Source organism: Ailuropoda melanoleuca, chromosome 6 (genome assembly GCF_002007445.2).
Source record: "Ailuropoda melanoleuca isolate Jingjing chromosome 6, ASM200744v2, whole genome shotgun sequence".
In the NCBI taxonomy this organism is placed as follows: domain Eukaryota; kingdom Metazoa; phylum Chordata; class Mammalia; order Carnivora; family Ursidae; genus Ailuropoda; species Ailuropoda melanoleuca.
In genome coordinates, this window is record NC_048223.1 from 56,339,296 (window position 1) to 56,367,053 (window position 27,758).

At 39.0% G+C, this 27,758-nt stretch overlaps 1 protein-coding gene and 1 pseudogene across 3 annotated transcripts in view; both read left to right on the top strand.

The window, feature by feature from the left end:
- The first annotated feature begins 1,771 nt into the window (after positions 1-1,771).
- On the top strand, positions 1,772-2,895 carry LOC100482136 (annotated as a pseudogene).
- A 6,241-nt stretch (positions 2,896-9,136) lies between these two features.
- HEATR1 (HEAT repeat containing 1) overlaps positions 9,137-27,758 on the top strand; it is a 54,979-nt gene continuing 36,357 nt past the window's right edge. The window contains exons 1-19 of one of the 3 annotated variants that reach the window (XM_019809293.2): positions 9,137-9,251; positions 9,914-10,087; positions 10,634-10,850; positions 12,808-12,949; positions 13,814-13,915; positions 14,346-14,486; positions 15,462-15,673; positions 15,821-15,954; positions 17,366-17,468; positions 18,389-18,499; positions 18,912-19,029; positions 20,291-20,395; positions 23,005-23,100; positions 23,536-23,624; positions 24,462-24,673; positions 25,346-25,467; positions 26,036-26,227; positions 27,064-27,247; positions 27,387-27,523. In XM_019809293.2, coding sequence (XP_019664852.1) covers positions 9,946-10,087; positions 10,634-10,850; positions 12,808-12,949; positions 13,814-13,915; positions 14,346-14,486; positions 15,462-15,673; positions 15,821-15,954; positions 17,366-17,468; positions 18,389-18,499; positions 18,912-19,029; positions 20,291-20,395; positions 23,005-23,100; positions 23,536-23,624; positions 24,462-24,673; positions 25,346-25,467; positions 26,036-26,227; positions 27,064-27,247; positions 27,387-27,523 — 2,559 coding nt within the window. In that variant the 5' untranslated portion in view covers positions 9,137-9,251; positions 9,914-9,945. Of the gene's footprint in view, positions 9,252-9,311; positions 9,634-9,913; positions 10,088-10,633; positions 10,851-12,807; positions 12,950-13,813; positions 13,916-14,345; positions 14,487-15,461; positions 15,674-15,820; positions 15,955-17,365; positions 17,469-18,388; positions 18,500-18,911; positions 19,030-20,290; positions 20,396-23,004; positions 23,101-23,535; positions 23,625-24,461; positions 24,674-25,345; positions 25,468-26,035; positions 26,228-27,063; positions 27,248-27,386; positions 27,524-27,758 lie in introns of those variants that run through there. The other 2 variants (XM_034662450.1, XM_019809291.2) reach the window with 2 other exon arrangements.

Below are 27,758 nucleotides of genomic sequence, written 5' to 3' on the forward strand. Positions count from 1 at the left end.
AGATATTGTGAAGATCACCTTGTTGCGTGCTGGATATTTTTGTATTCCTTTAGACACTGCTGAGTTTTGCTCTGGAACGTAGCTAGGTTACTTGCCAACAGTTCTCTCTTCCATGTCTTGCTGTTGAGATGTGTTGGGGGGCACTGGAGCCGAGCTTACGTCCAGCCAGTTGCTCCAATTACACCACTTCTGAGGCAAGACTTCTGTGAACTCTACCCAGTCACGAGGCTTTCACCTCACTGGTAGGAATGGGCTCTATTCTCGGTGCTGTGTGAATGTGGGCACTGTTCCCTCTAATCCCTTCAGATGGCTCTTTCTTCAGCTTTAGCAAGCTCTGATCAGTACTCAAGGGGGAATCCCTGCAGATCTCCACAGCTCTCTCGCTCTCTCTTTGAGGGTTTCTCTTCTTCAGTACTCTGTCCTGCAAGCTTTAGCCACCTCGTGCTCCTTGGACTCTTAACTCCATATCTTCAGCTCAGAGAGTCCACTGTGCTCTGCCCGGGTTTCCCTCCTCGGGCTGTGACCAAGAGACTCTCCCAAGGCAGTACACTGGGGCAACCATGGGACCACCTCTCTTTCCATGTCTGTCTGGGATCACTGGTAACTTATCTGCCTGATGTACGGTGTTTTGAAAACCATTGTTTCATATGTTAGTTGTTTCCAGTGGGAGTGTTAATATGGTCCCTGATTACTCCATTCTGTTCAGAACTATGATTTCTTTAGGTATTCTGGAATTCATTCTTGTGTATGGATTGAGGTAAATATCTATTTTTATTTTTATTTTTTACTCCATCCAAATTACCTACCCCAACAACCACTAGTGAATATTTTCTTCCCTGGTTGTCTTTGATGTTTACCTTGTACTGTATATTGGGGTCCTTTTCTGGATGAGCTCTTTGGTGCTGTGACTGTATTAGTCTATTTTTGCCTCAGAGCTATACTCTTTTACCTGGAGCTGCTTTGTCATATATCTTTAATACCTGATAATGCTAATCTACCTTGTTATATTTTTCCATTATATTTCCCTCTGAGAATTTTTTAAATGTATTCTGTTATACTTATTCTTTTATATCCATTTGGGAAATCTTTTGTCAAGTTTTTAAAACCATTCTGGGATTTTTCTTAAGACTGAATTAAATACGTAAATTAACTTGGAGATGACACATAGACATTTCACATAATATTCGTCTTCCTATCCAGGAGCATAATATAGCTATCAATCTTCTCTACTCACTCAAATCATTCGTTTTAATTTTGCATAAGTTTTTATTGTTTCTTCACAAAGATCTTACATATTTTTCTCTCAAGTACTTTGTGTGGGTGTTGGAAATTGGCCTTTATTTTGTTGCTTTGTTTTCCTACAATTACAGATAAAATGCTGTGGGCATCACATGTGTGTATGTGTATGTCTGTTGTTTACACTCTCACCTATTCAGTTTCCTATACTACATACTATGTCCAGTTGTTTCTAGAACTGAATCCTTGGCTTTTCTAGGTGTATAATCACATTATTGGGAAATAATGGTATTTTCATCTATTTGGAATACTTCAATAGCCCACGTTAAACTAAACTGGTTTACTGGGTCTTGAGACTAGATACAGCATAGAACTATACCACAAAAAATAGTAGCCTGGCTCCCAGAGAGAACTGAAAATAAACTGAACTGTTCAGAGAAGACTTTTAAGAATACCAGAGGGAGGCTCTCTGCTCCTCCCCAGCGGACAAATAGCTGCATCTTCTGGCGCAGTGCCAGCCACCGCCCGAGACGTGATGGTGAAGGGTGGAGTAAGTGGACTTGGCTGTATTGAGCACCATGTCATCAGGGCTGCTTTCTATTCTGGCAAAGTGGATATGGTCACCACCAGTGACCCCTTCACTGACCTCAAGTACGTGGTCTGCATGTTCCAGTATGATCCCACCCATGGCAAGTGCAATGGAGCAGTCAAGGCTGAGAACTGGAAACTTGTCATCAACAGAAAGCCCAGTTCCATCTTTTACGAGGGAGATCCCGGCGACACCAAATGGGGTGATGCTGGTGCTGAGTGTGTTGTGGAGTCCACTGTGATCTGCAACACCACGGAGAAGGCAGGGGCTCACGGAAGGGTGGGGCCAACAGGGTCATCATCTCTGCCCCTTCTGCTGATGCCCCCATGTCTGTGATGGGCATGAACTGTGAAAAGTACGACAACTCCCTCAAGGTTGTCAGCAATCCCTCCTGCACCACCAACTGCTTGGCTACTCTGGCCAAGTTCATCCATGACAACTTCAGCATCATGGAAGGACTCATGACCACAGTCCACACCATCATTGCCGCCCAGAAGACCACGGATGGCTCCTCTGGAAGTCCGAGGGGCTGCCCAGAGCATCATCCCTGTTTCTACTGAAAACAAGGCTGTAGGTGAGATCATTCCTGAGCTGAACGGGAAGCTCACTGGCATGGCCCCTGTGTCCCCACCACCAACCTGTCAGCCATGGATCTGACCCTCTGCCTGCAGAAAGCTGCCAAATACGATGACATCAATCAACAAGGTGGTGAAGCAGGCATCGAGAGCTCCATCAAGGGCACCCTGGGCTCCACTGAGGACCAGGTTGTCTCCTGTGACTTTAACAGTGACATGCACTCCTCCACCTTCAATCCCATGGCTGGCACTGCTCTCAATGACCACTTTGTCAAGCTCCTTTCCTGGTATGACAATGAATTTGGCTACACTACAGGTAGTGGACCTTCTGGCCCACATGGCCTCCAAGGTGTGATCGCCCCCTGGACCACCAGCCCCAGTGAGAGCAAGAGGAAGAGAAAGGCCTCAGCTGCTGGGGAGTCCTCACCCCACCTCATCCCGCAACACACTGAGACTCCCCTGACCTCCAGATGGTTTCCATCCCAGACCCCCTGAAGAAGTGGAGGGGCTTGGAGAGCCTTACCTTGTCATGTACCATCAATAAAGTATACTGTACCCTGCCCCCCCCCCAAATGCCAAAAGGAGAATATGAATGTAACACAAAGAAAACCTTAAAATTTTTTCTCTATTTACTTCCTAATACCATCTCATACGTGGAGCTGCTCTTTTCTTCACTTTATCACCCAAGCCCTTCTCTACCCCAAGTTCCTCAAAGCCAGCTCACAGAGAGCTGAATCCTTCCCCTCCACACCAACCACCTAAACTTTCCTGGATTTTCTGATAACTCTTTGTCATGATGTTTTTATTAATTTCGCCTTGCTGGCTTTCCTAGTTCTCTACTTCACCATGACCTTATTCAACACAAAAATCTCCCCAGTAGCAAACATTCAATGGAAATTAACTTAGAATGAGGTGGGGGTGGGGGAAAGGGATTCAGGGCACCCACACCTATAGTTTCATGTGTTTATTAAACAGATGAGTGAATAATTCTCATTAGCTAAGAAAATCTAAACACTTTCAAGTCCTGCGGTTCTCTAAATGTTTAAAGGCCTTCCTTTTATTGCTTTTTATAATATATTGAAAATTATATGAACCAATTTTTATATAATTGTACATAATTTTCAAATTTAAAAAGTTTGAAAGCTGCCACTCCTCACATTATCTGGGGATACCGCTGAATGTCCTCTGGGGGTCAGGAAAATGCTTCAGTGCCCTCTGCTGGTTCCTAGAGCTGTATCAGGCACGTCTCTAATTGGTTGCCAAATCCCTTTTCTTTTTCTTCTTTTTTTCAATTCCCAGCTCCCCATGACTGCATTTCAAAATAACCAGAAAAATAATTGCCATTTCTGGTGACAGGTCCACAAGTGTTCAAATTCATAATAATGCAAATAACTTTGGGACATAATATGAAGAACAAATATTTAACTTCTCAGTTCATTGAACTAAACAAGTACTTGTTGCCACTTGACTAAAATGTAGATTTCACATGCTGAGTTGACATTGCTCATTACATACATCTTATTTCATTTCTCACCAATGGATATATTTTCAGGTAGATAGTGTCGCATCAGTTGCGATATATGTTGTAAATAAAGAACAAACAAAAAAATTGGAAGTTTCTAAATAATTTACTTTTATTACAGTTAGAATATTTCTAAGTCATTCCTGTAACGATACTACTTTCATTCACCTACATTCTGATATACATTTCTTGAACAGGAAAGAGATAAATACAGACACAGTTTACATATATATACATTCATTCACTCATTTTTTTCAGCCAATACATGTTTACTGCCAACCACATCCCAGGCGTGTTAGTTGACAACAAGGATTTAGTAGCAAACATGAGAAAGCCCTGATTTCAAGACCACCCTTGGACTGGGGTAAGGTCTGTACCCTACATATCACAAATACATAAAAAAGTTGGTTTAAAAATGTGGGAGACTGAACATCCAGTCTCTGATTTGTGTGTTTAAGCATCTGAGAAATGGGTCTCTTGCCCTGTGTCCTCAACTAAAAGAAAACCCCGTTTGAATGCATGGAAGGCTTATGAGTTGTACTGCTTCCAGACACTGTGTCAGAGTGTAAGGAAGATTAGTATGTAAAAGGGCTTAGGTAAGAAGAAAAGACAAAGTAATTAACTTGTCACGTTGCTCCTTTCAGACTGCATGAACATAATAGATTTCTGCACAATGAAGTGTTATTTCTAAGCAGCTCCAAACATACTTTCTTGTTTCCTTTTGTTTTCCAATTTATGGGCCTGGAGGTATTCATGAACCAGCAAAGTATTCTCAACAATTGGATATGGTAGCTGAAGACTGTTTACAATATTAAACAATTCATATGAGTCTTAAATTTGAAAATAGGTAGGTATAGATGTAATATGAATGAAAGGTAATACTGATTCTATACACTGGCAACTAGATGGACATTGAATGACAAACTTGCAAATAATTTATTTTTTGTGAAAAAATTTTATTTATTTATTTATTTGACAGAGAGAGAGAGAACATGAGCAGGGGAAGGAGCAGAGGGAGAGAGAGAGGGACAAGTAGACTCCCCATTCAGCAGGGAGCCCAAGATGGGGCTCCATCCCAGTACCCTGTGATCAGGACCTGAGCTGAAGTCAGGCACTTAATCGACTGAGCCACCCAGGTGCCCCTTGTGAAAATATTTAATAAGGTAATAATATTTATGAAAAAATTAAAAACTTCAGCTTTATTTAATTTTATTTAAAGTTTTGTCATTAATTATAATCTCTTTTGCCTTCTTAAAAGAAAGATAACTGTTGGGGTGCCTGGGTGGCTCATTTGATTAAGTGTCTGCCTTCGGCTCTGGTCACGATCCCGGGATCCTGGGATCCAGCTCCACATCGGGCTCCCTGCTCGGCCGGGAGCCTGCTTCTACTGCCACTGCCACTCCCTCTGCCACTCCCTCTGCTTGTGCTTTCTCTCACGTGTGCTCTCTCTCTCTCAAATAAATGAATAAAGCCTTTTTAAAAAAAGAAAGATAACTATTGAAAACAAGTGAAAAATAAAATGTATTGGCTTTTTATTTAAGTCATATTTTTTGAAAATATATTCAAGTTTTGTATACTTGGAATATAATTAAATATTATTTTTTAATCTTTTTTGATTATTTTTATCAATAGAACACAATTCTTGAAAATGGGTGAAACAATATGATTGATAATTTTGCTGAAATTTTATGGGATAAATATATAGGGAATGTATTAGCTCTATATGGCTTTATTACACATCCAAGCTCATCAGCCAATCAACGTAATACCCAGACAGGTACAATAATTAAGTACTGTCATCTTTTATATTTTGCCATCTTTCATTCATATAAAAACATTTTTGTCTTTTAAATGTTTACTTGTCAAAAATGGAGTTTGTAACAGTTAACAGTAGAGGAGGAGGAGTTAACTGTGTTAGGTTGACTTCTAACTTTTAGATATTTGGGGGCACCTGGGTGGCTCAGTCAGTTGAGCCTCTGCCTTTGGCTCCGGTCATGATCCCAGGGATTGAGCCCCAAGTAGGGCTCCTTACTGAGCAGGAGAGCCTGCTTCTCCCTCTTCCTCTGCTTGCTGCTCCCCCTGCTTGTGCGCTCTATCTCTCTCTCTCACTCTCTGCCAAATAAAGAAAATCTTTAAAAAAAAATTTAAACTGACAGTAGGTGAGTCTCTACTTGCACACCTGCCCAGCCTCCATTATCTGAGGGGCAGACGTCATGTCAGCCTATATGGAGACAGTATTCAAGGGAGGGGACAGAAGAAATAAACAGGCCAGCAAATCAGATTGTTCTGGGTAGTCATAGATGCTGTGGAGAAAATACAAGCTTGGTGTATTTGATGGACGGAGAGATGTTCTGTTGTGACTGGAGTGGGAGTAAATGTCAAGACTGCTCATTCAGGTCATGAGTCAATGTTCCCTCTAACCACTCAAACTAAGGATGCCTTTTCTCAGTCCCCTATCATATGGCTTTGTAGTAGTGTCATTAGAGTACTTATCACATTACTCGATGCTTTTCTGGTTTATCCATTTGCTTACTGTTTGTCTCTTCCTGGTGGAATGTAGGTTCCATAAGAGTAGAAAGCCCAGCTGTCTTGTTCACCACTATATGCCTAGGCTGGTGTAAACTACACATGGAATGAATCAAAGTATCAATACTAGGGATTTTTATAAAAGGGGTAGGGTAAAGGAGGGAGAATAGCCTTTGAAAAACAACTTACTTGTTCAAATCACTCTTAGAAACTGTGGGGTGGAGGTAGAGTCCTTGCCTTGAACAGTGATTAATTGAGGAACAGAAGTCATCACTGTACTGTCATGACATCCCTTATCAGATGAAAAAGCATATAGTTAAAATACCATCTCTGAAAACCATGTTTATCTTTGCATCAAGAAATATGTATTAACTATAGCTAAGGTTATGGATTTAATGAATGTAAAGTAGCAAAAGCCATGAAAAGGATTTTTAGACAACTGATATTTTAAATTCAAATAATAAATGAGAAAGTAAGTTTGCTCTCGTCCTCAACTGAATAATTAAACTAGGAGACGGGTGTATAATCACAAAAACCAAGGAGGAGATAATCAGAAAACAATCAGGAATATATTCAAAAATTCTTTTAAGATGGAGAAAAAGATATAACTCACGATCAAGGTATATTTTTTAAATAAACTTATAATATATATCTATATCTATATAATAAATCTCCGACTTATTTTCTTACTTTCCTAGTTTACTTCCAAAATAAAATTCAACGTGTCACCGTATACCATTGGAACTGACACAGAAAGGCATGAAAGATTTCAAACAGAGCAAGCAAGCCTAGCTAAGCCTAGCTCTTTTAAATAGGGTGGAGAGACCATAAGGGCGGAAAAATTTATGCACATCCTCATGGGAGGAACCATGAAGTTTTTGCCGGCTGCAAGCCCTCAGCCTGGATTTAATTCCTTCATCATCATGACACCTGAATCTTTCAAATTCTTCACTTTGAAAGGAGGCAACTTGATTTAACAAGTTTCAATCCTTCGTTTATCTATGAATCCAACCATTCCCAATTAACATACTTTAAATTCCTATTTTGCATAGAGGACCTAAATGAGAACTGCACTCATGACCTTTCACCTTTACATCTCTGCCCCCTCCTTGTCTTCCTCAGAGCACAATTCAAGTTCCTATCTGAATCTGTCTCCGGAATTGCAATTCTCATTGCCCAAGTAAATGCCTGTTTGCTTGAATTCTCAGTGAATTCTTGCTTGGTTGACAAAGAGCTGAACCGAATACCTGTAGCATTTTTCTTTTTCTTTTCATTTTAATGAAGCTTTTAAAAATATATTCATGGGGCGCCTGGGTGGCACAGCGGTTAAGCATCTGCCTTCAGCTCAGGGCGTGATCCCGGAGTTATGGGATCGAGCCCCACATCAGGCTCCTCCGCTGTGGGCCTGCTTCTTCCTCTCCCACTCCCCCTGCTTGTGTTCCCTCTCTCGCTGACTGTCTCTATCTCTGTTAAATGAATGGATAAAATCTTTAAAAAAAAATATATATTCATGATATTTTAAGTGAAAAAGCAAACTTGTCTTGTGGATAAAATGGTACTGTTTTTTCATTTCTTACTACTTTAACTTCTCCCTAAGCTGATGGCACTTGTAAAGGCAGAATTCCCTTTGAAATATTAGGGCGAAACAATTTCTCTGAGATATCTGTTTGTGTGGGTAAAGTAGGTACCAACAGAACTTTAAAAGTCCTGTTATTCCCTTAAGGCAATTAACACCACATGAAAAAGGAGATTATTAACTATCTGCAGGAATAATTGAAGAGATTTTGGGTTGTTCTGAATGCTGTTAAAGTAAAACAAGAACAAAAGACGGTGCTAATAAAAAAGCAGAAAATACGCACTGAGTATAGAAGCAGGGAGCCCCCAAATTTGTAACTGTTTCCAACAATCTCCAGGGAAGAGGGTTATTGAAAGACGAACGCCGGGTACGGAAACGTTCCATCTTTTGAGAGAAATGAAGAGACTATGGACTCTGGAAAACAAACTGAGGGCTTCAAAGGGGAGAGGTAGGGGAATGGGATTAGACCCCTGATGGGTAGTAAGGAGGGCACGTATTGCATGGTGCACTGGGTGTTATACGCAAGTAATGAATCATGGAACTTTACATCAAAACCTAAGGATATACTGCACGGTGACTAACATAATATAATAAAAAATTATTATTAAGAAAAAAAATGCATCCAGAGACAGTAGAGCATTTCCAGTCCCTCCCGCGCTGTGTCTCTTCTCGGAGAGAAGCTCCCGTTTGCCGCACACGCCGCGCCCTGCTTTGGAAACAGACGGTGGTGTCCAGGTGGGACACCCGTGAGCAGCATTAGCCCACCACGATGCCAACCCCCGCGGCTGCCTGGGGCCTGGGTGGGAGCGCGCATCACAGCCAAGGGGCAAGACGGAGCTTTGAGGGGCGACGGAAACTCGTCTGTGTCCCGACTGGGGAGAGAGCTACATCTTCCTTTGTTAAAACTCGTAGCACCGTTGACCTGGGGTGGTCAGTTCGGTCTGTGACCCGCAGGGTTAACTCGAGAAGAGAAGAGAAATGCAGTATGCGCCCTCCAGGAACGCAGAGTGCTGACCGGAAGGTCCCCGAGCTCCAGGGCGGGGGCACCCGGATTTACAGAGCGGCTCATCTCACGCAATCCTCCGCCTTTCCCCACTTGATGAAGAAGGGAACACACTCAGAGAGGAAATCACTCGGTGAGCTCCTGCAGCCCAGGGGCGCCGGCGCCTGAGCCCACGTGACCTCACGGCTCCCATTTCCAACCACCGCCGAATGTGCTGCTACACAGTAAGCGCTGGATAAATGTACGTCTAATAAATGCGTCCAGTTCCAGATCCCCTCAAAAGGCTCGCCCTGAGACTGAACCCTGCGGGCAACAACCGCAGGGTGCGGACGGGCAGCCGCCAGCGGAGGAGCCCAGCGGGACCCAGACCCGGGGCTGGCGCCGGAGCCCCGCACGCGAAGGGATAGGGCTTCCACGCAGGGAGGTGGCGTAGCGTATCGCCGTTCTGACAAGCTTGTGCCTCTTCTCTTGCCGTAGCGCCTGAAACCGGAAGCTCTCGTGAAGCGTGCTTTTAATTTCCGGGCGAGAGCCGGCTGCTCGGGTCGCATGTGGGAACTGCTGGGAAGGCGTGTTACTCGGTACGCGCTTCCCGAAATCAGGTTCCCGGTGAGCGGGAGCTGTAGGGGAGTAGACGGTTTACCGAGGCGGGTGAGGTGTCGGCGGGTTTTCGAGTGTCGCGGAGGCAGGGCTGAGGAAAGCCGTGTTGCGGCCCCGAGAGCTTTAATTAGTTAACGCTGGTGCTGCGGTGTCCGCTTCTCGAGTCCGTGAGTCACGGGGCAGCCCGTGTGTATCTGGGACGGCGCTGAGAGCGAGGGAATTTCTTGTACGGGAGGCGTTAGGGTCTCGTAGTTTCCTGGAGACTTCTCACGGTAGTGGTGTTTCCTAGCCTGTGTTTTCAGGGATCCGCCGGCGTGAGCGATGACGTCCTTAGCCCAGCAGCTCCAGCGCCTCGCCCTCCCGCAGAGTGACCGCAGTCTGCTCTCGAGAGATGAAGTCGCTTCTTTGTTGTTTGACCCCAAGGAAGCGGCCACCGTCGACAGGGACACCGCCTTTGCCATCGGTGAGCTATCCGTTAACTCACAGAAGCTCTGAAGCTTTTGTTGTGTGTTGCTGTCTCGTTTTCTCTCCAGACCCTCCCTCTTCTTAGCAGTTTCTAACGTGTTGACTTACGTTGCTCAGGGAAAGAGAATAACAACCAGGTGCTAGATGCTTGAAACGTGTGCGGGGAGCAGTAGCCGAATTGCACAGGTGAAGCAAGGTTAGGGAGCTTAACTAACGGGTAGAGCGAAGAACAGCTCAGAAAAGGCTGGAGGCAGTGGCTGGGTTGCAGGAGGAGGACTCCTAATCCCTAGGAGGACTGACCTCGTTACTGAATGGGTTGTTTGTTTTTAAAGGAATGGCTTCTGCGGGACAGAACTTTCTGTTCTCCTAGTTGGGAAGATCGGATTTATTTTTTATGTTGAAAACTAGAAATCTATGTTTGGGACTCTGTTACGATTATACCTGCTAAAAGAATACAGAGATTTGGGGGGTAAATAAAACTGTGAAATAGGGGTGAGATGAGTTTGCTCGCAAACAGTTCTTAAATCATTTGGCCTTTTCCTAGGATGCACTGGCCTGGAGGAGCTGCTGGGGATTGACCCTTCCTTTGAGCAGTTTGAAGCACCGTTGTTCAGCCAGCTAGCAAAAACATTGGAGCGCAGCGTTCAGACCAAAGCGGTGAACAAACAGCTGGATGAAAACATTTCATTATTCCTTATTCACTTGTCTCCTTACTTCCTACTGAAGCCAGCACAGAAGTGTCTGGAGTGGTTGATTCACAGGTAGCAAATAAAATTACAGAAATAATTATGGGCTAACAGCTTTGATCTTTTAAAAAAATTAATGAGAGCACTTAAAATCAATTTAAAACTGAGAAATTAGGTATATTAAGAGAGTAACACCATGTCTGTTGGGTGAGATAAGCATTCCCCCCTGTTAAACTCACTTTTGTCGATAGCAAGAACTAGAACTCCTGGAGATCTTGAGTTAATAGGCCAATTTCACGGGCACCTGTGTGACTCAGTCAGTTGAGCATCTGCCTTCAGCTCAGGGCATGATCCCAGGGTCCTGGGATTGAGCCCCACATCGGGCTCCCTGCTCCACGGGGAGCCTGCTTCTCCCTCTCCTTCTGCCTGCCGCTCCACCTGCTTGTCTGTGTGTGTGCGCGCGCGTGTGTGTGCGCACTCTCACTCTTTCTCTTTAAAAAAAAAAAAAAGGCCAACTTCACTAGTTCTGAGGAGCTCATGTTACTTTGCCGTTACAAATTGTCACTGCATATTTGGAGCAAAGGGTATTCTTAAACTTCTTTCTTGCCGAAATAACAAAACCAGTGCTTTGGGAAGAGGCAAATAGTATCCTCTAAAACACTGTAACTTAAGAAAAACAATAATAGCTGATGTGTATTGAACATTTTTGTACCAGCTTCTGTAGTAAGCACTTTGCATGTACTCAGTGCTTACAGCATTCCTATGGGAAGATGGTTGTATTTTCCCCGTTTTACAATATACAAAATTGAGGCATAGTTAAGTTACCTGAGTCACACAACTTAGTAAGCTGAGATACAAGATTGTTTTCAACGTTTGATCTTTTATCCTCTTTGGAAATTGTCTTTGTAAGTACATTCAGTTTATTTTCTCACTTAATTGCCATCACGTCACAGCTTACACAGTTTTGTTTATTCTGCCATGTGTTGTATGTTTTAAAAGTAGACGTGCATGTCATTAATTGGAGACATGGGGATAAAGTGTTTCCCTTCTGAAAGCAAGTAAGTCATTGAGAAAACATAAGTTTAACTTGGGTCTTCTGATTATCAGAAGAGTAGAATCATCAGACAAAAAACAATAAGTCTGTAATATTTCCCTTTTTCTTCTAGCATTTAATCCCCCCCATAGATCATTAGTGTAAGGAGTACTTTTTGTATTCATGTAATTTATTTATTAAGCAAACATTAAATTCAATACAAGATGAGTAGGCCGCCCTTGGTTATTGTTTTAAAATAAAGGTGCATGCAAAGTTTGGGGCGTGTTATGCTGCCTGAGGTTCAGGGAAGCTTCATGCAGAAAGTAGCATCTTGGCTAGTATAGAGTTAAGACAGACATGAGGGATCACTTCGCTGGGAGAATTAGGAAAAGCATTCCGAGAAAGGAGATAATTGAGCTAGGTCTTCAAGGCTAGAAAGGATTTAGTGTATCTGATATAATTAATGAACCTCTTATTATGGTAGAGGAGCTAATACAAAGTTTTGTGAAGTTCAGGGACAAATTTTATATGGTTGTAATTTAACAGTTTAATTCAAAGAAAGTAATGTGATTTTCTTTCTCATTAGTCTTCTGGTTTTAGAATTCTGTTAATTAGGGAATCTGAGGAAGCTGTGGAAGGCGAACTTGGTGAGCATGGAGAGGAGCCAAGCTTTGCTTCCTAGTTGACCAGTTGCTTTTCTGTTGGCTTGACCACAATGATTGCACAGTTTTATTAATTTAATAATAGGTTTAGAAAAAGTTTGAATGGCATATAAATTTTGATTTTGAATATTAAAAAATATTACTGCATAAGAGTTGACCAAATCCTGCAAAATAGAGACATCATTTAATGCTCTTTATCTGCTTATAGTTATGTGCTTGTTTTTACTGATATTTATTGTGAGTAGTTTTAGCTCATTGATGTACAGTTTGGATGCGTAAGGAAATATGTGCTCATAGGTTTTGTGTCAGTTTGAATTTTTTGCTTTTCTCCCCCCAGGTTCCATATCCATCTTTATAATCAAGATAGCCTCATTGCTTGTGTTCTGCCGTACCATGAGACAAGAATATTTGTACGGGTTATACAGCTCCTAAAAATTAATAATCCAAAGCACAAATGGTTTTGGTTGTCACCAGTTAAGGTATGATTGTTGAATGACATGTATTTTACTGAATATTGAGCGTGGCATTTCAGGCTAGGAGGAGGACAAATGGGGACAAAAGTAGACTAACAGACTGTAGGACTGTGGAAAGAGTTAACTTTATGCATCATGATAGGTCAGTGATCAGAATTAGTAAAAAGAAAGGAATGGGAGTTTTTAGTTGGAAGTACAGTTTAAGAGTTTGAATGTAAAGCACTTGAACTAGAGTGTTCAAGAAGAGAAAACCAGGCATGGTAAAGCTTATCGAATTACTCCCTCTGCTAATAACATCAAGACCATTTTTTTTCCTACTCTACACACAGACATTGATGCTCTCTAGACACACTTGTCTATGCAAACCCCACTCACCTATTAAAGTTCATTTCATATTCTCCTTTCTTTGATTTATTCAGTATTTTTTGAGCACCCAGTACATGCCATGCATGATGCTAAGCAGTGGGAATAGCAGTATAAGTTTCCTGTGTTCCTTGTCTATTTCTATTACTAGTGTTATTATAAAGCAGAGACAGCCTATCGCATTGGCTGAAAAACCCAGTCTAACTAGTAGAGTTACTGAGAGTCTGGAGAATCCAGAGATTTAGGTAAATACATACCAAAATGCAAAACATGGTAAGTAGGCAGTATTCACTGAGTGCCTGCACCCTTGCTGCTGACCTCTTGGCTTTCTAAACTTTGCAGAATTTTATATGTTAATCTCATATTTACCACAAGCTGTATGGAGAGACTATATTTTGTATTTATGAACTGCACCAGTACGAAGCTGTTACTGTGGTAGGTACTTTAAAAAATAATAATCGTTGATGAATGTCTTTAATGACAGTTGGTTCTTTCTGTCTGTAACAGCAACATGGAGTGCCCTTAGCTAGGGGAACTTTGATTACCCACTGCTGCAAAGATCTTGGATTCATGGATTTCATTTGTAGTCTGGTGACAAAATCTGTGAAGGTGAGTAGTATTTTGTTTCGGGACTGTATAATTCCATTAAAAGAGATTGGTTGCTTTGAATGAAGAAAGCCTGCTAAGGCATTTCCTAATTACTATACTTTGCAGAAGTTCCTCTTAAGAGACCTACCGTTCCGGAGCATGAGCAGTTTGATCAGTCTTTCATCACTTAAAGTGTTTTCCTACAAAAATAAATTATCCTGTCCCTTGCCAAATTCTGTTTATGGTGACTAAATAAAGAGATGATCTAAAAGTGTCAGGATTGTTCATTTTTATCATTTAATTGAACCATTAAATTTGTGTATTTACTGTTGTATATGGTAAAAATGAACATGTCAGCCTGAAGTAGTTGAGGAGAGCTATAAATATTCTTACACTTCTTTGTAATTGGGCTTTCACTTTCATATGTGCTTTGTTTGTGGTTTTGTTCTAGGTTTTTGCGGAGTATCCTGGGAGTTCAGCTCAGTTGAGGGTGCTTTTAACATTTTATGCTTCTACCATCGTGTCTGCTCTAGTGACTGCTGAGGACAAATTGGATAATATAGTTGCCAAGCTGTTTCCATACATCCAAAAGGTGGGTCCTGCTCAGATGCAGATCATTTTGTACTTAAAGGAATTTCCTGGCTTTTAAGAATTTCACTTAGACATAAATATTTTAAAATTGAAGACCTATTTCAGATGTTTGTAAGATTTAATTTTTTGGTAGAAAAAAATATGACTTTTGTCTTAAAAACTTAACCAAAGTGGGGCGCCTGGGTGGCACAGCGGTTAAGCATCTGCATTCGGCTTGGCATGATCCTGGCGTTTTGGGATCGAGCCCCACATCAGGCTCCTCCGCTATGAGCCTGCTTCTTCCTCTCCCACTCCCCCTGCTTGTGTTTCCTCTCTCGCTGGCTGTCTCTATCTCTGTCAAATAAATAAATAAAATCTTAAAAAAAAAAAAAAAAAAACTTAACCAAAGTGGGATCTTAATTAGGGCTCCTTAAGAATAAATGTTAGTTATTTGGCCCTGCCACTATCTTCCAGATCTGTTTTCTTAGCATGTTAACTCACTGGAAAAGGAATGGATTAGAAAATTTCATCAAGGCATAGGCTCTCTTACTCGTTTTGCAATGACTTGCACTTCTCAATGTTTCTTCTTCCCAAGTGCCTTGTTGCCTGTCACCCTTCCCAGATTCCCCATGAATTTACTGCTTTCACTTCCTACCAGTGTCCCAAAATTATTATCTTTAGTCAGACACTATTTTGTTTCTGAAGTCTCCTTTACACTGGTGGGTGTTTGCCTTTAGAAGAAGAGCCTGTTGGCCCTTTTAGCATAAATAGTGGATGTTTGAGTTGGGAGACCTTTGAGATCCCTCCTTTCAACCAGGAGACTTATCTCTGTGTGCTCAGGAAAGAGCCTTTGAGGAGTTTTTGTCTCTCAGTGTGTGTTAGGTAGTATTAATCTCTAATTTATGGCATTTTCAATTTGTCAAGGTAAAGTGACATTTTAAATAGAATTCAATGATATAGTTTATAATTTTTTCCTTATATCTTAAAAAATATTTAGGGATTGAAATCATCTTTACCAGATTACAGAGCTGCAACGTATATGATAATATGTCAGATTTCTGTGAAAGTGACAATGGAAGATACCTTCGTTAATTCGTTGGCTTCACAGATCATCAAAACGCTGACCAAAATTCCCTCTTTGATCAAGGATGGATTAGGTTGCTTGATAGTGCTCATGCAGAGACAGAAGCCAGAGAGCCTTGGGAAAAAGTATGTACAATTGAATTGAGAAATAATAGTAAAGGAGAATGAAGTTATTTTGAATAATTCTTTTCAAAGTTAAATTTTATACTGTTTTTTTTAAATTGTCCTATATTATGTGACTTTTAAAGTTAACATGTACTTATTTCTTCAAAGGCCATTTCCTCACTTGTGTAATGTTCCTGGTCTTATTACAATACTTCATGGGATTTCTGAAATATATGACATCAGTCCTCTTCTGCGTTACATGCTTCCCCATCTGGTTGTCTCCATCGTTAATCATGTTACAGGTATGTGGTTTTACATTTTGTGTTGAGAAACTTAGTGTCTAAGATCTGATTCTCTTAAAATAGAAATCACACTCCTGTTAATATCTTTAAGATATTTAAAGTTTCTGCTATCTAATTATTTTTGGGTAATTTTTTCTAATGTGGAAAACATTTGGGGTGGGGAGTAGGTTGGTTGAAGGGAGATCCTTGTTCATTGAATGATATACTCAGAATTCTGTTTTTTTGTTGGGTTTTTTTTTTTACTTTTTTTTTTTGGATGTGTGTTCTTAATCTCATGGAAAAGACTATGGAATTATTTTAAAATGATATATGTTGCCAAGTAAAACTTTTCCTTCTCATTTACATATTTAATGAACTTCAGTGACTCATTTATAATAAATATTCAGTTGCCAAAGAAGTTTTTCTCCTTTGAGTCATTGACCATAGACCAAGAAAATCTCATACATAAAAGTCTAAATTTTTAAAAAGCCATAAGAAAAGCCATAAAAGTAATTAAAAGTGATTGTTTCCATTATATGCATTTTATCCTTCAATAAATACATAAAGACAAGAAGTGCGTGGTCCTGTTGCCACTTAGGCTAAGAAAGACCTACTAAGGAAGGCATCTCTAAATTATTTCAGTCTGTTGAAAATTAGGTTTGCTTAACCAGATTTTGGTTTACATATGTGTTTCAGAAATATGACTAGCGGGGCGTCTGGGTGGCACAGTGGTTAAGCGTCTGCCTTCGGCTCAGGGCGTGATCTCGGCATTATGGGATCGAGCCCCACATCAGGCTTCTCTGCTATGAGCCTGCTTCTTCCTCTACCACTACCCCTGCTGTGTTCCCCCTCTCGCTGGCTGTCTCTATCTCTGTCAAATAAACAAATAAAATCTTTAAAAAAAAAAAAAAAAAGAAACATGACTAGCATATATAAAAGTGTATTTTTCCTAATTTGGCGGTGACGAGTAATGTCCCAATCTTTGAAGGCAGGGCCAGCATCTGATTCATGATACATCTGTAGTCAATCTGGAATAGAAGAGGACATCTCTTCATTCAGTAAGGCATAGTGAGATGATGGTTGAGACTGTTTTCAGAGCTAATGTTTTAAGACCTAGGCTTGGGTCCCAACTTCGTCCACTCCTAATATGACCTAGAGTGACTATTTTTTAGACTTCTGTTTTATTAAGATAGGCATGAAAAACTTCTTAAAAATAAAGAGAATTTCAGGTAAAGCATAAGTGAGGGTAATGTATACAAAAATGTAAAAATATATAAATGGCTAGGCAAAATACATTTTTATAAACAGGTAAAAAGCTGGTTAAGGATGGATATGGTTTAAAGTTATTCCTATAGAAGGGTTTTCTGCTATAAATAAATTTAAGTGCAAAAAACTTTTCCCTGTCAATTTTAATTCATATTGTATACTCAAGGAGAAGAAACTGAAGGGATGGATGGTCAAATATACAGGAGACATTTAGAAGCTATACTTACAAATATATCACTGAAGGACAACTTAGACCATTTGTTGGCTAGGTAAGATATTATTTCTGACATGCTTTTGATTTGTATTTTTGTGATTTTGTAGACTTTTTAGAATTGGTAAGCAGTTTTCTGGTATGTCTTTATGATGTACTTCTTGATTTGTCAATATCATTTCACTAATTATAAGTACTTAATGCAGTAATTGTGGCAATAGAAGGAAAAAATAATTTCTCTTTAGTGCTTATGTGTGATTATGGAAAGTTAATAGTTAAGCTAAATTTGGGTTATAGCTACATGTAACTAGTGCCTGTTTAGAGTTTCCTATTAATAAATGATGAAAATGCCTGAAATAATACCTCACAGTTGGCATTTAGTAAATATCAGTTAGAAACCTAATACTGAGGGTTGGTGTGAAGTAAAGTTATTTCTTCCTTTCCTGTAAAGATAGTTCAGTTTCCCATTTTCTTTTTTTACTTAAAGGGCAACTTGATACAAGTGCAAAGAATGTAGGCATTGCAGTCAGACATGGGCTTGAATCCTGCCTCTCTCATTTCCAGGAGAGTAGAGTAGTAAGTTCTGAAGGTCAGACTGCCTGGATCTGGTTTTGCTGTTGTGTAACATTGGCCCGTCTGCTGGTGTGTGTCATTCGTGCCCCTTGCTCACAGAGTTGGCTTGTGAATTAAATGGTAGCATATGCGAGAAGTACTGTGTAGAGTGCGGGCTCCGCAATCAAACTGGGGTTGAAAACCTGCTCTACTTCTTACAGCACAGTAGGGCTCGCTAAATGTTGGCTATGGTGGGTGGTTCTCCTCCTTTGATCTCAGGCAAATTACAAGAATTCTTAGCCCCAGTTTTTGTATATGACTTCTGCCTTGTGGAAGTGTGGCAGATAATAATTCTAAAGCATCTGGAACATAATGGGTACTCAGTAAATAGTAGCTCTCATGTCTGCTACTTGCTTTGTTTTGCAGCCTTCTTTTTGAAGAGTATATTTCATATAGTTCACAGGAAGAAATCAATCCTGATAAAGTGTCTTTGCTTAACGAACAGTTTCTTCCACTTGTCAGACTTCTAGAAAGCAAGTAAGTTGTGTTTGTGCCCTTCTCTAATGTGTGCTTCTCCATTTACAAAAAGAAGATACACAGGTCACGTCGTAATACAGTGAGTGGATTGTAAAGAGGCTGTTCTTTTCTTCCCCCCCTTGAGGAAGACAGGTGGGGTATTTAGGTATATTTGAAATAAGATTTTCATATAGGGAATAGGGGCTGTATGGAGACTGTAGAGAGTATAATTTTTTTTATAGAGAGACATTATGTTGCAATAGTCATAGTAACAAACTTGATTAATATCATTTGGTTTTACATATACCATTTATTAAAATTGTAAGTCTCAGTAATTTTTTAAGTTTTGTTTATGCCTTTTTGTATATGTGTTGTATGGTGTGTGTGGGCAGTAACTTCACTAAGAATAATTAACTCATTAATTTCTTCCCAGATATCCCAGAACATTAGATGTTGTACTGGAGGAACGTCTTAAAGAAATTACAGATATAAATAAACAAGAACTTTTTCATCAGTTTATCTCTCTTTCTACAAGTGGAGGAAAGTATCAGGTAAGTTTTTCTTCAAGAGAGATTACTACAGTTACAGGTATATTTGTGTGGTTCTTCGAAAAGCTCTGGAAGGAAATTTGTTATTTCCCGCCTTTCTTTGGAAAGTTTTATGGACAGGTGCGATTTAGTACAGCTTACCTAGTTCCCTGAAGTAAGGCTCTGAGGCAGGGTTTGAATCATTGGGAAAAGGCACAGTAATTTAAATAACTGAATGTGATACTTATTTCAAGAAGAGTACTTTTTTTTTTTAAAGATTTTATTTATTTCTTTGACCGAGAGAGACAGCCAGCGAGAGAGGGAACACAAGCAGGGGGAGAGGGAGAGGAAGCAGCAGGCTCCCAGCGGAGGAGCCTGATTTGGGGCTCGATCCCAGAACTCTGGGATCACGCCCTGAGCCAAAGGCAGAAGCTTAACGACTGAGCCACCCAGACTCCCCTCAAGAAGAGTATTATTTGGAAATGTTACAAATGATCCTTAGCAATCACTAAAAGGTGACTTCACTTAGTTTGCGGCGTGTCCTTATTTTTCTCCCATATCTGCACTTTCCAGTGCAGTACCCACTAGCTACATGTGGCTGTTTAAATCATTGATTAGAAAAAGGGAGGTGGATTTTAATTTCATGAGCATGTTAGAACTAGAAATTTCCTGGTGATTTACCCTGAATTTTTCCACTAAAAGTTAAGCAGTTCTTACAATTAGCTTTGAAGATAAATATTATGAAGAGAAATGTGATTGATTTTTCTATTCCTTAATTAGACTTCCATCTTTAATGCCGTTTCATTTCCAAATCTTAGAATGATACAGATTTCCTTCTTAGTCTGATTACATAAGTGAAGTAACTTGTCATAAATTTGACTCTCGTATCATTTAGATGAATTGCTTTCTGTCTTCAGTGACCAGTTTTTTTTAATTTATATTTTCATTTAGACGCTAATACAATGATTTATTTTAGGTACTTCTCAGTCTGGAGTCAGATCTACATAAAGAATGCACAGTTACTTAACAGAATTGCTTAAACCTACCCATAGACACAAGGGTACTCAAAACCACAACGTTAACAATACACATTTGGTTCATCTGTTGTAACTCATACCATGTTCTAGAGACAAAGATTTTACTTTACTTCTTGGTTTCTGAAATTAGATGGTTGTTATCAAATATATTGGGCATTTGGGGATGGTTTTCTCTAGTTTTTATTCTTGATCAGATGCTGCTCAGATTTAATGGTGAAATCATTTGGTGATTGTGATGAATCCTATAGTTTTTAGCAGATTCTGATACCTCCTTGATGCTCAGTCTGAATCATCCACTTGCTGCTGTGAGACTTCTGGCCATTAATCATCTGAAAAATATGAAAACATCAGAGGTTTGTGTCAAATAGCTTCATTTGTGATATTTTTATCCTTATGATGAACAGTGTCATTCTAGAATAAGAAATTGAAGTTCCCAACTACAATTGATATTGTGTATAATTACAGACATAAGACAAATAAAGCAGGTGGGAGTACATTGGACAAAGATTTAGGACCATGCATGCCAGCAGCCAGCACTTTAACCTTTGTGTGCTCTAATAACAACTCTTCACATGTTTCCACGTTGATTTTTTTTTTTTTTTAAAGATTTTATTTATTTATTTGACAGAGATAGAGACAGCCAGCAAGAGAGGGAACACGCAGGGGGAGTGGGAGAGGAAGAAGCAGGCTCATAGAGGAGGAGCCTGATGTGGGGCTCGATCCCATAACGCCGGGATCACGCCCTGAGCCGAAGGCAGACGCTTAACCGCTGTGCCACCCAGGCGCCCCTCCACGTTGCAGATTATTATTTAGTTAAGTGTTTTTCAGACTAGAATTTCTAGATCATTTACAGAGGCTCACAGATTATCTGCGAATGTTTTAGTTTTAAAAATTTGACTCTGATGGTCTCAAGTTCAACGTGAGTGTGTTTGGAGACACGGGAGCAAGAGCTTTTGGAACCCGTTCCATGAGCTCAGTACCTGCAGTTGCGTTTCACCTTTTGGTGGCGGTAGATAGGAAGTACAAAGGCTCACTTAATTTGTAAGTAATGTCTTTATACTAGGATATTTTACAAAGACTTTGCAGTGATTCAGATGAAGCAGTATATTTCAGACTTCAGCCCTTCAAGCAATACCTTTACGACTTTGCTGTGTTTGCTTACTGCTTATCTGTGTTCTTAGAATTTTTCTCTTGCTTTAAATGGACTCTTTTTTTTTTTTTTTTTTTACATAGCCATCAAATCATGGGTTTGAAGAGCTAATTGGTATAGATATTTTATGGTAGTTACTATAATTGAAATGGGAGTGTTAATCTCTGTGATATCTGAAATCCTCTCGTGTATGTACTACTGTTTGCATATTTGGAATATTTTTCGGGAAGAAAAGTGGTCCTAGAGTTGTTTCCCCATGGCACATAGTAATATAAACATGCTGAACTCGAACTTGTGTCATGGTTGGTAGAACCAGATTCATATCACAAGTAGACTTTAATTTCAGCTAATCATAATTACCATAGTAAATTTATTTCAGTTTGAGTTTTATTGGTTTTGTAGGGTTTTTAAATATTGGACTGAAAAAATTTTTGTTTTATATTTTTAATATTTTTGAGTTACTTAATTTTAAAATGATCTGTAAGTAACAAAAGCATTAGGACCTGTGAGAATGTTTTTAATAATGGTTGACGTAGTACTCAAATTTGTAATCTGTTGCTCGGTTTGATTCATTTCTGATCTGGTGTAAGTTATGTTTCACAAACTGCTTATAAGTATGTATTACTGATTTTTTGGGTAATTAAACTGTTGAATACTGGTTTTTGTTGTGCTGCAAGATTCCATTGTCTAGAATGAAAACGGGATTCCTGGAATCTCCTAATACTCCTGAAGCTGTTCTCAACCTTCTTTTAATCTCTTCCTCCCCTGTCCTCTTCTGGATCTGGTTAGTTTTTCAATAGAGGGCACTGGATATCTCTACCTTTCAGGTTTAAGTGTTGTAATTACAGTTACTGTCTTTCTCTGCGTGCTTTGATTTCATTTTCCCTTCTCCATCAGTGACAGAACATAGATTCTATTCTAGAATTTCACATTGGGTTATTTGGCTGCTTGTTAGCTCTAGAGAAAATTTGGGTGACATTTGATACACGAGACTTGGACTTCAGTTTTGTGAATTCTCGGGATTTTGGTTTTCTCTCCCAGCACGGTGCCCTGTTACTCTTTTGTAGCATTATTTAGATATATTTTTTTCACCATCTACAGGTAGGGATATATTTAGGTTGGCTTGTAGTCTTATTTTTCCGTTACTTTGAGTGATTATATGCTTTCTTTTCTTTTGTTGATTAAGAAAAATAGGATCCCTTTTTGACAGACTGGCAGCTGGCTTCTCAGCAAATGTACTTATCCTTACAAAAATCTTGATACTGATAGCTAACTTTTAACAGTACTTACCGTGTGTAAGGCCTTGTTCTAAATGCAGCATGTATTATTTCATTTTGTAGTAGTCCTTTGAGGTAAGTACTATTATTTACTCTATTTTATGGACGAGAATAGTGAGACCTGGATGGGTAAAGTAACTTGCTGCAGGTCACACAGCAGGTAAGTGGTGGAGCTAGGATGTAAACCTATACGTTCTGATTCTTTAGTCTATGCACACTCAACATTTGGGCTCTTATTTAACAAGACGAATTTCTTAATGCAAAAATTATGTTTGGATTACACATATTCTATGGTATTTTCAGTAGAAACTAGGAAAAGTTTGTACCAAATAATTACTCATCTAAAAAGGCCCTTTAGAGATTATCTAGTTCAGTGCAAGTATGCTTAGAGTGTTTGAATTTGTGTCCAGGACAGAGCCTGTATTTCTTGACTGATAATCTGGAGTACTTTCATAAAACTAAGCTTTCTTTCTAGTGTAAACTGTTACGAGGTTTTAGCAGCAACCAAATTTATGTATTTTTTTCTTTCGCTTAGGAGAGTGTCGATGAGTCTTTCATAAAAGAAGCTGTTTTAACCCGATTAGGTGATGATAGCGTGGATGTTGTTTTGTCAGCTATAAATGCTTTTAAGGTGAGTGAATTTGTTGTTTGTTGAAATATACACTTTGTAAATACTTTCTTACTCTTCCCAGGTGATTCTCTGTTCTAGGCAGGAACATATTTGGAAATTATTCCTTCATTGGAAATTTGTTCTCTTGATAGCATAGACTTCAGCTTGGTTAAGGAAAGCTCATGGGAAAAGGTAGATTGCACAACTTTATGTATGTGGATGTTCTTCAAAAGGGAAAAGTGCTTTTTGAGTTTTTATCAATAGTAAATACCTTGGGATCATGGAAAGTTGTCTCATAAATGCCACTTTCGAGAAGCTGCTCTCATAAAGCTTTGAAATTATATGTGGACGGTTGGGAGATAAACTCTATAATTCATTATTTTTTAAAGTTCATTTAACAAGCACCATATGTATCTGAAGCAAGTGGAAATTTACTCATGTATGTTTCTTCTTCAGATTTTCAAACAACACTTTAGTTCGGAAGTGATAGTTTCAAATCTCCTCAGTCTCTTTCGAAGAGCAGAACTTTCAAAAAATAGGGAATGGTACGTATCCATTTCTCCTCATGCTATTTTGAATTGACAGAATTCTATATCAGTTTCAGTTTTATTATTTTTTTTCTTTACATTTTTGCATCTTATAGTTTAGTTACCTGGCCCTTTGGTCATGGTAGTGGAATGGATCATAATGTAAGTTATAAAAAGAATTAGGGTTTGTGGGGGTTCATTAGACTATTCACTATGTTTGGAATTTTAATAAAATGGAGAGAGGATATAATGGGTGACATACTGAAATCTGGGAAGTAGGATGGGAAGTAATTTTAATTTTCTGCGTGATATAGTTCTATTTGATTGTTTTTACAAGGATAGCATATCTATAATTACAAGTAAACATATTAAAATAAGCTCAGAGGCACATCGTCACCTTCTGTAGTGTTTGATGAGCCCTAGTTATTTCATTTTTGGAATGTAAGCTTTTTGCACGGAAAAAAATGACCTAAGCTCCTTTGGGGAGGAATAGATTTTTGTATCTGTCGTATTTAGTTCTTAGCACATAGGGTGTGTTCAGGTATTTTTTAAACTCGTGAGTGAATCCCTGATTTTTGGTGGAGTTGAGATACATCGTGAGATATATGTTTTATGTTACAGTTAACGTAATGATTTCTCAAAAAAAAAAAAATTGACAGAGTTAGCAGTTTAAGATTAGTGTCCCAAGTAGCTCTCTTTTATTAGCATGGATTTTGAGTAATTGTCTCAGTGTCTCTGAATAATGTGTTTGGTGAGGAGATCAGGGTAGTGTCAGTTGAGCGGGAGCAGTATAATGTTTTTTTGCTGAATTTAAGTTTCTAATGGGTCTCTCAACGAAATGTGTTTGTGTCTCAGGTACAAGGTACTTGAGGTAGCAGCAGACATACTAGTTAAGGAAAAGATACTGAGTGAAAATGATCAGTTGTCAAATCAGGTGGTGGGGCATCTGCTGCCATTTATGATTATTGTCAGCGATGATGTGGAATCCGCCGACACGAAAATCGCTGTGTATTTATCGAAATCAGGAATTTGCTCTCTGCACCCTGTATTAAGAGGCTGGAAAGAAGGTAAGAAATTTAGTTACCTTTGAGGGGGGAAAAAACACTTTAAAAACTTTAAGAAGAAGGTAAGTACAATTAAAAGTTGGCTCTAATTTTTATTTGAAATCATGTTTGCTATGATCTATGTGTGTCAGCAAGATTTTTAAAATTTTTGCCAAGGTCAAAAACCTACAGTTGACCCTTGAACAAAGGTTTGAAGCGCACAGATTCACTTAAATGCAGGTATTTTTAAAATAAATACAGTACTCTAAATACATTTTCTTTTCTTTAGAATTATTTAAATAGTATTTTTTTCTCTAAGTTACATTATTGTGATAATACAGTATATGACACATATATAAAATATGTGTTAATTGTTTACATTATGTTAAGGCTTCTGGTTAAGGCTTAGGCCATTAGTAGTTAAGTTTTTGAGGAGTCAAAAGTTGTATGCAGATTTTGACTGTTGGGGAGGGGCTGTGGCAAGCCTCTTCCCCACGTTTTTCAACAGTCAACTACAGTGAAAAGGAAGCTGACCCACAGGTAGATTCACAGTTGGATAAAAGGAAAAATATAGAGCAAACCTTCATGGGAAAATTGGGAAACTTCTGCCTAAATTTCTTACTCTACAGAATTCTTTAGGTGAGTATTGGTGATATAAGGGTCTTCTCTGTTCAATTTTTTTTTTTTTTTTAACAGCTCTTGAAAATGTGATTAAAAGCAGAGAGTCAGGAAAACTGATTGGTGTAGCAAATCAGAAGATGACTGCATTATTGGCTGACAATATAAGTTCAGGGGATCCTTCCTCAATGTTAAAGATGGTGTGTATGCTGTCAAAGACCGCCCTGGACTGACTTCTTATAATTTTATTAGATTCTCAGTGTTTGCTTTACTAGATTTTTTAAAATAACTTTTGCATTTTTTGACTGCTTTGTTATGCTTTAAGCATGTATAGTGTTACATAGTCTATTCTGCAGATTGTTCGAAATCTTCCACATTTTATGTAATTTTTTTGTGGTTTTACATTCAGCTAGTAAGAATAGTGTGTACTTTTTCACTCTCCTGTTTCCTGTCATTTAAAATATAAAGTCATTTTTTGTTAAAATAGCATAATATCTAAAAGGATTTTTTTTTCTTGCACTAGTAAATAAACCTTTGTCACGGTGTTAGGTGTGTAATTTTAAAGCATTTATCCACTTGCCAGATGCAATTACGTTCATTATAATTCTGAAATTAATTTTATTACTTAGAAATCAGTGCTTACCACTTTTTAAAGGCTTTATATATGTCATCTCACTTTAAATGTAAAACACAGATAGGTCTGAGGTAGAAAAAATTGTTTTATTCAAACTAAGAGCTACCAGTAATGGAGTATGTTTATTTTTCAAGGTGGAGGATTTAATAAGCATTGGGGAAAAGGAGTGCTTTAGCCTGAAGCAGAAAGTGACTTTTCATGTGATCATGGCTGTGCTTGTTTCTTGCTGTTCATCTTTAAAAGAAACTCACTTTACATTTGCGATAAGAGTCTTCAGTTTGTTGCAGAAAAAAATAAAGAAGCTTGAAAGTGTCATTACTGCAGTGGTAAGGAGTGCAAAGTCTCTGGAACATTGAGTAAAGTGGCAACCAGGCTTGTTAATCATAGCAACACTGAAAATTGGGGGCTGAAATGCTAAATCTTTGGATACTAGGGGTGAAATGTGAAGCAGCCTTGGGTAGCAATAGGTAGTGAGTTAGAAAATTTAATTGATTCATAGAATTTCAGGGTTGTGATGTGTTGTACCTCATAGTTGACTCTCCCCTGTATTATCTTTATTGAGTAATTATCTGAGTTATACTAACTACCCTTTGTGATGAATTTCTAGGCATGTTAGTGCTTGAACAAAATATTACTTCATTTTTTTGTTTACTAAGAATTGATTTTTTTTTTTAAGGATTTTTCTTCATGTTTTCTCATGCTGATTTTTAGTATCTGCAGTATAATTTTTAACACCCTCAGGTTTTGCTACTTGTTTAGAACTATTTGCAAATTTGGAGATTTTACCGTGCACCCTCTTCAGATTGGAATTAAGCGTGCGACATGAGAAAGATCCCTCTAAGGGTCTCCTAGAAATCCAACTCCTTTCTCTGTAGAAATGTACCGCTCGATAAAACACAATTTATATGAATAGCATTTGTTAGTGTTTCAAGAAAATATAAAATGAAGCTGTGGATAACTTATTTGTATTTCTTTTGTAAATAGTGATGGGTGAACCTCTTTACAAATTTGGTTAAACCTATTAATCCTCTCCTCACTTAAATGCACGTAGAGACAAAATTTTGCATATTATGCAATCATACATCCATTGCAGTTCCCCTGTGTATAGCCCATGTTCAGAACTCCTTCATATTTATGCTTTTTGTTTCCCTTACCATTTCAGGAAATCCCCTCAGAATGGCATTTTGAGTTGATGATGGACAGAGAGCTTCCAGTGGAACTGTGGGCACATTACATAGAGCAGCTCAACATGGCCCAGCGTGTTGCTATGGAGGACTCCGTTTTACTCATATTTTCACTGAAAAATTTCATTCATGCACTAAAGGCTCCTCAGTCTTTTCCTAAAGGTAGGACAAAGTGTGACTTTTCAATATGATACTCTAGAAGAATTATTGTCTCTACAAATATTGTCTTGAGTGAAAAGTTCCCAGCAGTGTGTTCACATAAGTTTATTCATCGTTTTTCTTTCTCTTCATGTCCATGTAGATGATACGTGGTGGAATCCTGAAAAACTGAAAGAAGACAGCAGAGCCTATCTGCGCTTGCTTATTGGGCTGTTTGAGATGATACTCAGTGGTGCTGATGCCATTCATTTTAGGGTTCTGATGAAACTTTTCATAAAGGTACTAGGCTCATCTTTTTCAGGCATACTCTTCCCTTTAAAAAGGTACAGCAGAGCATTTTTGTTATGGCAGTTTTTAATGAAAATGAAAGTAGATTTTTAAACAGTGAAGAGTATGTGGTAATACACACGGGCCCTGTGAAGTAGTGGTACCGTCATGACACCAGTCAGTAGGCCGGAGACGGACATTGCCGTGGGCCTAGTAGCGTGTTAGGCCTGTGATGTATTTACTCATC